This window comes from Oryzias melastigma, linkage group LG1 (genome assembly GCF_002922805.2).
Source record: "Oryzias melastigma strain HK-1 linkage group LG1, ASM292280v2, whole genome shotgun sequence".
Lineage (NCBI taxonomy): Eukaryota > Metazoa > Chordata > Actinopteri > Beloniformes > Adrianichthyidae > Oryzias > Oryzias melastigma.
In genome coordinates this window covers 20,382,132-20,394,619 of record NC_050512.1, presented here as the reverse complement: position 1 = coordinate 20,394,619, position 12,488 = coordinate 20,382,132, and the positions used below count along the sequence as shown (strand labels likewise).

At 38.8% G+C, this 12,488-nt stretch overlaps 2 protein-coding genes across 2 annotated transcripts; both read left to right on the top strand.

Annotated features, from left to right (window-relative positions):
• Positions 1 to 621: 621 nt before the first annotated feature.
• Positions 622 to 8,218, top strand: zcchc7 (zinc finger, CCHC domain containing 7; the record flags this gene model as incomplete). Its single annotated transcript, XM_024289321.2, is given in 5 exon segments — positions 622 to 633; positions 3,024 to 3,059; positions 5,485 to 5,580; positions 7,151 to 7,268; positions 7,854 to 8,218. Coding segments are annotated over 5 exon segments (381 nt in total), but the record flags the coding sequence as incomplete, so codon positions are not given.
• A 223-nt stretch (positions 8,219 to 8,441) lies between these two features.
• On the top strand, positions 8,442 to 10,274 carry LOC112157476 (zinc finger BED domain-containing protein 5). The gene has a single exon (XM_024290227.1). It carries the CDS (start codon positions 8,442 to 8,444, stop codon positions 10,272 to 10,274), a length of 1,833 nt encoding a protein of 610 aa, XP_024145995.1.
• Positions 10,275 to 12,488: the final 2,214 nt, after the last annotated feature.

Sequence of the window (12,488 nt, the reverse complement as noted above, 5' to 3'; positions counted from 1 at the left end):
AAAAAAAAAAAAAAAAAAAAAACTCCTCACCTTAATAGACTTAGGCCTTAAGAATATTGCTAATAATGGTCATGACATTATGTCAAAAAAACTTTGTGTTTCAGGCTAACCTGCACAACAGAGACACAACCTACAGGACGGACCTTTTTCCAGACAGTTACTACACAGAGAATAACTTCCACTGTGGAAACTGCTACAGGACCGGACACCAAGCCAAGAGCTGTCCTGAACTAAAGGTCAGTCCTCATGAGTGCCCGGGAGCATGCCGATCTTTATGGAATGTGGATAAGACTATAAAAGGTACTTACTTTGTATGTTCTTGTGCGTACACAGAAGATAAAACCCTGCTTCATCTGTGGTAACCTGGGCCAGTTGTTGTAATTGTTCTCAAAAATGAACAAAAACGATGAGAATGGCAACTTTTAAACCTCAAATATGAAAAATAAATCTCTCAAAAATCTAAAAGGCTTTTCTTCTTTTCTTGAAGTGAACTATATCAAACTCTTTAACCTACAGTATTTTTATAGNTGCAGCAACTGCGGACAGCCTGGACACGCGGTCGACACCTGCAGCAAAATACCCTCCTCAGAAAAGCAGTGCCATCGCTGTGGCATGAAGGGACACTTTTCTGATGTAAGTGGTCATTGTTTCAAATGCCTTATCAATCTGTCACTTTATTTATATAACACTTTTCATAAACTTGCTATTGAACAAAAGGTGCTGAACAAAAAAAATACACATATAAACATTAGTTAGAATATAAATAGTTGTAAGACCCATTTGATAAAATAAACAACAATAAAACTGGTGTAAAAATAGAAAATAAAGGTCACATCTTCCCTTGTTTTTTTGGACTGTGGGAGGAAGCCGGGGTCCCCTGAGAAAACCCAAAAAACCCGCAAATCAAATTGGTCAATTTTATCACATTTAATTATAAAACGTTTTTAAACTGCATTTTTTATCTGGTATTTTGAAATAATTCATAGCCATACACACAGAGGCTGTGAGTTGATTGTGATTAGATTTGGGGAAAATGAGAGAACAAATCTTGTTAAAACAAAATATAAAACATTTTGATTAAAAGGAGCAGCTTTTTCTAGCATAAAATAAAACTGACAAATGTAAGATCTGGGTTTATCATCTGCAACTCTAAAAAAAGTATTTTTTAAATTAATTGGGTAAGTTAAGTGGATTTGTGTTTGCACCTAATTTTGCTCTTATGTATATAAATTAAACATAGTTTAAAAAAACAAACATAGAGCTCAATTCAGAATTATATAATGATTGACAGAAATCCTATATACTATTGTGTGCATACACAAGTTACTTTACTGTGAACCAAAGATGAACAAATCCAGTATTTTTATGTAATCTAATTTTCCTAAAAAAAATACTTATATTTGATATATTAAATGTCTTAATTTAGTTCAGTTAAGTCAATCAAATCAAAAAGTTCAATTTTTATGGCATTTTATCCAGAACTCTATATAATTAATTTCCTCTGCATATATACAGAACGGTAATGTAAACAATCATTATAAATAATTTACTTGTCACTTGTCACAGATAGTACTTTTTGTTAGCCACGGCAATATTGTAGAATATGTTATTTGAAGTCATGGGGCTCATCCAATGAAACCTTATGTTTTTAAAATAACTAATTAAGATTAAATTAATAATTGTTTGGAAACAACTGAATTTTTCCTGGAGCAAATCCTTGTCAGTAATTTTTCTGACAGAAGAAGGAAAACACATTTTTAGTAGGGGTGTGTGTTGGCACCAGTCTGGTAATACGATGACATACTGCGATGCACGTGTCATGAAATGATATGTTACCCCGTAAACAGTACCAGACAATGTTTCACTCATTTTTAATTATGACTCAATAATTATCTGAATACTAAAACATGTTTCACTTGAGTAATGCATATTAATGGTCACTGCAACTATATCTCATAAACGTTGCTTTTACCCAAGCACATGTATGGGATTTTTCTGTTTTGGTAATTTAGGAAATATTTAAGTAGAAAACAAAACTGTCAGGAACAGGCGGAAGCTGATGGATCCATATGCAGAGGTTTATTGAGAGAACAGAAAGGGAATGCTGCTGGACAGACGAGGGCTGAGGAGGCAACGGGATTGCAGTGGAGATCATGAGCGTTTCTAAGTTGAGCCGGAAATCACCACTAGGCATGCCTGGATGAGACTTCACACTGAACTTAGCTGAGTGTTCATTATAAATAGTGACTGGTTGATTGTAGATGGAATACAGGTGTGTAGGCACTGAATGAAGCAGCTGGGAAACATCCGGTTATAAGAGCAATGGCAGATGGGAAACGTAGTAGATAACCAGCAGTCAGTACTCAGGTGACAAGTTTTGCTGATGACCAGAGGGGGAGACAGGGGACTGATTCCTGGCGCTAACTGCACTGAACTACATGTTTGCTTTTAAATAATCAGTTAAATATCACCTTGGCAGTATTTTAAATCAATACAAATATAGCCAAATAAATTATTGCAATTTTTCACTGAATTGATATTTTCTTACATCTCTAGTTTTAGGATCAAAATTTGAACTCCCTTGGAACTAAAAAGCACTGTAGTTAAATATCTTATTCAGTTTGTTTGTTTTACACTTTGTTTTTTTTTGTGATACAGCAGGAGTTTGAAAAAGGAAAATGAAATATTGCTTAGCCTCTAGTGGCCTTCACTTTTATCTTCTATATTTTTCCACAACTTTCAAATAGAATAAAAAATAACGTAATTACAGACTCGAGGTCCAAATAAAAAAACACAAGACATATAGAATATATTACATTGAATTAATATACAAGTAAAACACAAATTATACACTTAAGGGCTTAAAAAGGCGTCCCTTCCAGTACCTCACATAAAGAAGAGGACAGTGCCTATGTTGGTGACACTTCTGCAAAGTGTGAAAAAAACATACAATATTGTTTTATTTGAATTGTTTGTATTTTTATTAACTTAAGTTGTTTCTTTCCTTTATCTTCCTGTTACAGGGCTGTCCGGAGATCTGGAGGCAGTACCATCATACAGTGAGTACAGTAGCTCACTTCTTTATGGTTTGATCTCACTCTGGGTTTGTATTAGCCTTTACACAGGAAATGAATTACAGATGAAGAATAGTTTATCTGTCTAATCAGACAACTTTGAAATAACAATAGCAGTTATGGTGATTGCTATTTTTTTAAGAAAACCTCTTTCATTATGGTGATGTCTCTCAAAAAGAAAACGAGAGCACAAGTATTGTCTTGAGTTAGGGTTTCATGAAATAACCCAAGAAAAACATTACAATTTTCAACTTGGTAATGCCTATTCTCTTTTGTCACTAACATCAAATGCAAAACAAGAGAGTTTAATCCAAAAATATTCTATCCTTTTGAATGAGATCTTCAAACATTTCCATAAGTGTTGATTTAGTCTTTTTTAAATTCCCAAATATTTCTTGTAAAAGTACTGTCCAGCATATTGGAAGCAAAAGTTGGTTCTTCTGGGAATTTAACATAATATAAATTCAGGTTGTTGTAATTGTTCTCAAAAATGAACAAAAACGATGAGAATGGCAACTTTTAAACCTCAAATATGAAAAAAAATCTCTCAAAAATCTAAAAGGCTTTTCTTCTTTTCCTGAAGTGAACTATATCAAACTCTTTAACCTACAGTATTTTTATAGCACTTTTAGTTTTGTGACCATCATTTCCCTTTATTTAACATCAAGTGAAAATGGCAACAGTATAAAGCATAGTTGAACATTTTAGAGAGAGAAAAAGCACCAGACTGACTTAAAATCAATGAGTCCGTAGTGATAAGTATTGACTTTGCCCTGCAGCAAACGAGGAGCATGTTGGAGGAAAAAAAAACATTCTGAAAGATTAAGGTTTTGACCATAGACTGTAAAAATATATTATTATTTTATATACAGTCTTTGGTTTTGACAAAAGTGTGTTGAACCATGTCCCAATATGCATTTTTCCCCCTTTGAATTCAGTTTAAAGCAAAGTGCAGATGTGACGTTGGTGGCTCCATGTGGTGTGTGTGTGCTTAAGCAATGTCAGTGACTAGAAGTCTGCTTGACAGTCACCTGGGCCCCATGTCAGCAGGGAGCCAATTGCTTAGTTGTGTGTGCTTGTGTGTGTGTGTGTGTTTATCCAAAATGTAAAAATACAACTATTTTTCCTGGCTTCTTTTGCATATGTGTGTGCGCACATCTGAGCAAGGGGGTGATATAGACCTCAGCCTAAGAGAAAAGAGCAGCTTGTTTGTCAATTAAAAGACGTGATAAAGCATGAAATGGGCTGCCAACACCACGTGGGAAGAGGGGAGTGAGAAAGAGCGAAGAAGAGTGTGTGTTTGCATATATCTCGCCGTGTAGTTTTGTGTCTGTGTGTTGGCGGGGGTCTGTCACATGCTTTCAGACGCACATTCATGCCAGGTTCTTACACCCAGATCTCAGGTTGATGAAAGAACATGCCAGGATTTAATTTAGCCTTTTTTTCTTCTTCTTCTTCTGTGCTTCGAAATCAGCCTCTGTGTGCTGGATCAGACTGTGTGGAGATAACGCAAGCCCAAGGTCAGGGAGGAACAGACAGAGGAAGACCTACAGCCAATTTACATGAAAGATGAATGGGAAGAGGGGCAGGAAGGGTGGCGACTGGGGGGCCTGAGACTGGGACTCTGATCTCCTTAGGGGTGCTAGTGTGTGTGTTCATGACTGTGTGTTCATGACTGTTGGTGTGTGCGCTTGCAGGAGGTCTGTGATCTCCTGGCCTTTGTGATGGAGATGGGCCCGCCAGGCCTGACCCAATAATGACGCAACGCTCTGATAACATTCATCCTTTCTACTGCAAAACTACTCAAGCGAAAAAGAGAAGGCGAGAAAGGGGGGGAAAAACAAGTGTGTTGGTTTGCATTGGGGGGGTTGTACACAGCAAAGGGGGGAGGCAGGTGGGAGGAGAGGTAAGCTAAGCTATGTTTAAGAAATAACGTTGAGCACAAATCATTTGTAATCTTGGGGATCGGGACTGAGAGGAAGAAGGAGCCACTTTAGACGGGAGTGTGGAGGAGTGTGAAGTGTTGTGTATGTGTTGGAGTGAATGCTGGTGTGTGTCTGTGTAACATTAGGAGTAAATGCTCTCTGCCTCAGTCTCTTTTCTCTCTTTATCAGTGTATATTTGCTGTGAGCACTGAAGCATGGAAGTCCTTTAGAACGCTGGCCCAAAGAGGACTCTGTGTCCAACACACACACACACACACTTATCATAGATGCTCATTACAGGTCTAGAATCACACCTTTGTAATCACCTCATTCTATCAACATCCATCCTTCTCAATGGGGAGCATTGAAATGGTGACAGGAGAGAGGAGGAATGCTAGAATAAACCTCTTTGTTTCTTTCTACTTTTTATCTATATATAAAAAAAAAATCTAATTAACCCCTTTTTTGTGTTTTTGTGTCTTTAGACCAAAAATGCCCCCCCAGTACCCAAGCAAGCAGAGGATAAGGGCCAGTCTTCTGCTTACTGCTACAACTGCGCCGAGAAGGGACACTATGGCCATGTAAGAATCTCACACTTTGCAAGTTGTTGTTGTTGTTTTTTTTAAAGGAATAATAGTAAAAATGTTAAATGTTAAAAAATCTTTTTTTTTAAGTTAAGAGGAGGCTGCAGGTTCCCTATAATGATGCCCTTAGACTTATATTAAAACAGCCACAATGGTGCAATGCAAGGAGTGTGCTTGTTGGTCCAAGAGTTATTTCTCTCCAAGCTTTGTTGAGACATTTTATCTATGGTTTTATTTATTGTCTTAACGCTTTAATAATATTATTTTAACTCTCACCAATGTGAGAGACAGTACTTTGAATTGCCAGTCCCCATTTTGTTTTAAGTCTGGAATTGTTTTTTTTTTACTAGTTTTTGTACGTTTACAATACTTGGTAATTTTATGTTTTTATTGTTTTTTATACTTGTATTATCATGAGTGTTCTTTTTATTCATTTTATCCGTTGTGTCTTTTGTGGCAAATGGACCTTGAGTCTGTATTAAAGTATCTAAATTATTTGTTATTATTCAATTAGAAATATTGTTACTTTCTTTGGGATTTTTCTCCCCACATTATAAATAAAGCAAAGAGTATGGTAGGGGTGAATAAAGGTTGGTATCACCAACTTGTTTTGGAAGCAAAAAATAAAAAGCTGAATTTATTCATGCGACCAGCAGAAAAAGTGATGGAAATTCATGTTAGCCACACATAATACTTGCAGGCAAGATGCACATTGCTGCACGTATTTTAAGTGTGTCTAAGGCTGGATTTTGTTGTTGGCTGCACGTATTTGAAAATTAACCTATTTTATAAATGTATAAAATACATGTGAATAGACACTTTCAAAATAAAAATGGAGGGAAACAAACCAAAGCAGTAGAAACAAGCATCAGCTCTTGTTTATGTTTGACATGAACACTTTAAACATTTTAAAGTATATATGTCTTAAACTGAATATAACTGTCTTAAAGACCCACTTTTTGTTTTTTGATGTTAATTTTAACATATCCTTGTGGCATTTTTTGGATGTTGCAGGACATGTCTTTATTTAAGTCATTGTGAATCAGGAGCAGACAAAAAATCTTCTTGGAAAAAGCTTGTAAGTGTGGCGTACAGATTACTACTGGAAGCTACAAGCTCCCTCCCTGCTCCACTCCATTCTGATACGTCCAATTGCAGACAAATAGATCCATGTACGTTTTCTGTGCTGGCATCTGGCTCAAAACTGTACAGCTGGATAGCTCCGATATTGCTCAGCAGTTTTATTGCACCGATAATATTAGGGTGGGGTTGGGAGTGGCTGTAAGCTAGCAGGAGAGAGTATAAAAATAGGGGTGACGGGAAGTGGGGAAGGCCTATCCTGTGATAACTGTCCTGCCAACAACTTCAGCAGTTTGTAGTAAACTACTGCTGCTCTGCAGAAACTTTGTCCAAGAAAACAACACAGTTATTTGGTTTTGGCTAAAAACTGCATAATCATAATTAAAAGACCACATGAATGCTTTTACAGCAGATTAAAAAATTAACGGGGTGTGTTTTCAGAAACGCAGGCATAATATTCTTTCATCTTTTTGCTGTTTGTCCTCAGGCCTGTACGAAACCTAGAATGTCCGAAGGGGTTTTTGTCCACGTGCCATACATAAACCACTACGACACGTTGGAGGAAATTCAACGCAGGCAAGAGGAGAGAAAGGGAAAAGCTCAAAGTAAGTCACTGATTCATTCATTATCTTTATCTTCTTTATTTAACTGTAATGCTCATATTAAGTAGTTTGTGGCTCAAATTATTTTATTTTTGCAAAGAAAAGTCAATATACTATATGCAAAAACTTACACTTGAAATTTAAGTTTTACATTTATACACACTTTGGACCATTTGTCATCTAAATTGATACATGGTTTAATTATAGTGTAGATGCTTTATTACTTTTAACAGACCCAAAGTTTTTTTTTTTTTTTTTGTAAAAAGCACAATTTTACTCAAAAAACAAAACTAAACATTTAAACAGAGCTTTAAGTATAATGTCAAAGTAAAAGGTTTGCTGTTCACTTCATAAGATAATCTTTGTGGTTTCAGATTTTAGGATTACTCTTGTTTGTTGTCAAAAATGCTATTTTTTATTTACTGTGAGGATATTTTGAAATATTCTATTTTTGCAAAAAAAATGACATAATATTGTGATTTTATCTATTTCTGCATGTTAAGTGAAGGCTCATTACCTTCTTGTGTCTCTGCATCGGAAGATAAAATAGTAATAACCCCAATCTTTCTTTTTTTGTATTTTTATCAGAAATGCAGGAAATTCCCGCCTCGAGCACCCCACCTGCTCAACCCGTTTTTGAAGGAAAACGGCGACTTCCCAAGAGCAGAAAGGCAAAAAAAGAAGGGGAGAAGGAAGAGAAAAAATGAAAAAAAAAAGATAGACGGACAACACACTTACGAGTCCCAACCATCCTAGGTGGACTGTGTGAGAAAAAAAAACGTAATATTTTCTTCTTAAAGCGTGACCTCAAACAGGTGAGGAAGCTGAAACAGGTTTTCTTCGTCATGTTTCTGCTTCCTGCTGTGATGTGCAGCTTCTGATTGTTCAATTTTGAAGTGTTTCAGTCCAATGCTTGATATTTTGATATTTCATTATTAAATCTTTAACAATTACAGACTTGGTTTGTACATTTTTTTGAAAATGTATCAGACATGTCTATTGTTTTGAGTAATGTATGATGACCAAACTTTAAAAATAACATTAAATACACATTTGCCCTAGACCAGTGGTTCCCAAACTGGGGGGCGCGCCCCCTAGGGGGGGCGCAGAGGTATTGCAGGGGGGGCGCGGCAAGGCTACGGCTTCCCAGGTTAATTACAATGCTAGCATAACAGCATGGACACGTTTGTGACAGCGCTCCCAGCTAAACGCAAACCAGATGGTGAATCTTCAGATGTAGCAACTTCAAAAGCAAAGACAAGAAAATATGACGAGGCATATCTCGCACTCGGCTTCACAAGCACAACAGTGGGTAAGGAGGAAAGACCACAGTGTGTTGTGTGTCTAAAAATACTAGCTTGCGACAGTCTGAAGCCAAACAAATTAAAACGCCACTTGGAGACAACACATCCCGAGCACAAAGACAAGCCAGTGGAGTTCTTCAGAAAAAAACTCGCACACTGTCGTGCACAGCAGAGTCGCTTTACTAAAGCAGCTTCCTTGTCTGTAAATGCTCAGCTCGCCTCCTACAAAGTTGCCTATAGAGTTGCTCAGTGTAAAAAGCCACACACTATAGCCGAGGAATTAATACTTCCCTCTGCTATCGACATGGTCTCAACTATGATCGACGAAGCCACTGCCAGCAAGCTAAAAGTCATTCCTCTCTCAAACAATACTATCGCAAGGCGTATTTATGATATGTCAAAAGACATAGAAGAGCAGCTAAATGACAAGATACGGGACCGACGCTTCGCTCTGCAGATGGATGAGGCGACTGACAGTAATAAAGACTGCTTATTGATAACATACGTCAGATTCATTGATGTCGATGATTTGAGGGAGGATTTGCTTTTCTGCAAACAAGTGACGAGCAGAGCCACCGCAGACGAACTGTTTAAAATAATTGACACTTACTTGAGAGAGGCCGATCTGAAATGGGAGGACTGTGTGGGGATCTGCACAGACGGGGCTCAGGCCATGGCTGGGAGAAAAGGGGGGCTGCAGGCGCTCATCAAGCGCGTCACTCCTAACGTGCAGTGGACACACTGTATGATACACCGAGAGGCGCTGGTGTCTAAACAGCTGAGTCCTGACCTGCATGATGTTATGACGGATGTCATCACTACAGTGAACTACATTAAAACACGACCTGTCAAAGCACGTATTTTCTCTGCACTGTGTGAGGAAATGGGCTCCGACCACACAGCGGTTCTGTTTCACAGCGAGTCCCGATGGCTGTCACGTGGGAAGGTTTTATCCAGGGTCTTTGAACTGCGGGATGAGATCCGCATCTTTTTGGAGGGGGAGGAAAATGAACTTGCCCCCAAGTTTAACAACAACAAATTCGTCATGAAACTTGCGTACCTCAGTGACATGTTTCAAAAACTCAATGAGCTAAATCTGCAGATGCAGGGCAGCAACACACACCTTCCACATCTGGCAGATAAAATCACATCATTCACAAGAAAGCTTGAGATGTGGGAGCAGCAAGTTACAGAGGGAAATATAGACTCGTTTGAGAAGCTGAAGTCATTCATTGAGGTCAACAAGCTGCAGAACACAGTGATCCCATGCATGAAAGCTCACATCTCTGCCCTCCAAAAGCATTTCCAGAGGTACTTCCCAGTGCAGGATCCTACACAATATGACTGGATCCGAGACCCCTTCAGTGCAACACCACCTGCTGAATTCAGCACTACAGAGAATGAACAGTTCATTGATGTCACCTCTGATTCAACAATGAGGCTGGAGTTTAAGTCTAAGACATTAGCTGCATTTTGGATTGGAGTGGAGAAAGAGTTCCCACTGCTAGGTAAAAGAGCTCTGGCCACACTCCTTCCATTTGCCACGTCTTACCTATGTGAGATAGGTTTTTCTGCTGTGGCCTCGATCAAGACTAAATACAGATCAAAGCTGGACATTGAAAATGAACTAAGAGTAGCAGTCTCACAGCTGCAGCCCCGATTTGAGAAGATCTGCATCATGAAGCAAGCCCACACCAGTCACTGAAAAGATGTGGACATTCAAGATGCGGTTTTTGCAGTTAAATGTTCAGGATTTTGTTATTTTCTTCAGAGAGGTGGTAAACTGTAAAATGCCACTTTCATGCAGGAATGAAGTTTACAAGAAGATGTGTTGACAGCCATGAACACCATTACATTGTAAAATGTGATGATACATGATGCAGTGTCACTTTTAATAATTGTAAAGGTGATTTGTCTTTTTTTTAGTTTTGTTTAGTTTTTGTTTGTAAGTCATACAAAACATTGCCGTTTTGTATGACTTACAATGTTAAAGTCCAGTGGAATTTAGAAACAAAGGATTTGTATGTTTGTGTCTGTGTGTGTGGTGTGGTGTGGGGGGGGTGAGGGGGCATGAAAATATTCTAATCTTCAAAAAGGGGGGCCCTGCAGAAAAAAATTTGGGAACCACTGCCCTAGACTAAGGAGTTTTTTTTCTTCACAAGACAAAACGTTCTACCTGGAGTTTGATATTTCTGACGGCAGCGAACGCATCTTAAATCCATGTGACTGAGTGAGCGTGTGCTAACGGCGGGAACTCGGTGCTTCAAAGTGTGGCAACACGAGCAGTTCAGGTACGGGGTGTATTGGACACACTAAAATTTATAACCGCAGGATCACACAGGGCACGGATGCAGTTCTGGGAGTTTTTAAAATATATTATTTATTACAATTAAAATATGCTCGGCCTCCCTGCACCTACCAGTCCGGGTCAACAGGTGGAGTGGGATACCCAAAATAACAAAGTCACCCCACACTCGTGCACCACGCCATACAATAGTGAAGGGACGGGGGAATCCAACCCAGGGATCAAAACACACGTAGGTCCACTCCACCACCTGTAACCCAGTTCTTGCAGGGGGCTCGCTCTAAAAACGGCTTAGAAAGAAAAACGACATTATAAAAAGCACAAGTACAAAGGACTAAAAAGTGGTTGCGATGGCCGATGGTCCTCAGAGTCCTGAGTCGTGGCCAACTTTCCAAGCCTCAGTGGAACCTTCCAGCACTTCACGCTCTTAGACGCTGCAGTGTTCCGTCTGAGGTGGTGCAATGATGCCGTCAGCCCATCCAGGGTACAGTGGATTGAAGCAGCGGCCACTTCCCAGTCCAGTGATGAGCCAAGGGTCCTGCTGTCCACACGGAGGCAGCTGGCCAAGGGTGGAGTGAAGAGGGTAGAGGCACTTGGGTCCACGCAGAGGCCAGTCCAGTCCACAACCAACAGGGTATAAAAAGTAATCATAATAAAAATGACCAAAACAACAGAGGTAAAACAGGCAAAGCAGCAGGGGCTCACGGTCTGACCCGTCTGTCCTGCCAAATCACATGCTCTCAGGGTGCAGTGGAGAGGGGACCCTGGTGCTACAGGTCCATACACCAGGTTTCAGGTGCCCCACTGACTGGGCCTGGAACCTGTAGCACAGCGCGGCATCCCCTCATCAGAATGCAAGCACAAAGCAACTCTGCCTTTTATAGGCTCCACCACACCCTTTTGGCAATCCAGAGGATTGAGATCAATGAGTTGGGGGTTGTCCTTACCATTCGTTTGAAGTTTAATATGCCACTCCTCCTAGTATGATTTGTGCTGTTGTGTCTTTTATATTATTTTTTTAACATATTTTGGGAGTTAAACTGTTAATAAAATAGCCGCGGGATTCATTGCATGTGCACTGTCCCAAATAAATAAATAAAACTAAATTAAAATGAGGTTTTAGAGACAACAATAACAAATATGACCACAGATTATTTGAAATCTTGTTTATTTTTTTATATTTATTTTTGATTCACTAAACAGAAAAAGTAAAAAAAAAAAAAACTACACCGATGTCCTCATTTAGCGCCAGTACTGTGTGGACACAGTTTCCCACAATGCATTGTTTTGTAGTCGTCAAGGCGGCATGCCTGTCAGTACCATAGACTGTAAAAATTAAAGTAACATTCTAAATGTCCAAGACTTGATCATGCTTTTCAAAAAGCGTATTCAATAAATATTTAGCACAAGTACAAGTAATTCCCATGTTCCCTTTAATATAATGTGCTTTAAACACTCATTGAAGAATCAGCATCATGCTGGAATTCTGGCGGATGGTATTACCAGAGAAAAAAAACAGCATTTAGTTTAGTCTCTGAAAAAGATAAATACAAAAGAGCAATAGTTGATTGTTCATTATTTTTTAATTGGTAGAAAATGGTAGAACTATGGTAA

Bases quoted from the DNA above. Each gene is read 5' to 3' on its own strand.
- LOC112157476 (XM_024290227.1), top strand. From the start codon at position 8,442: ATGGACACGTTTGTGACAGCGCTCCCAGCTAAACGCAAACCAGATGGT.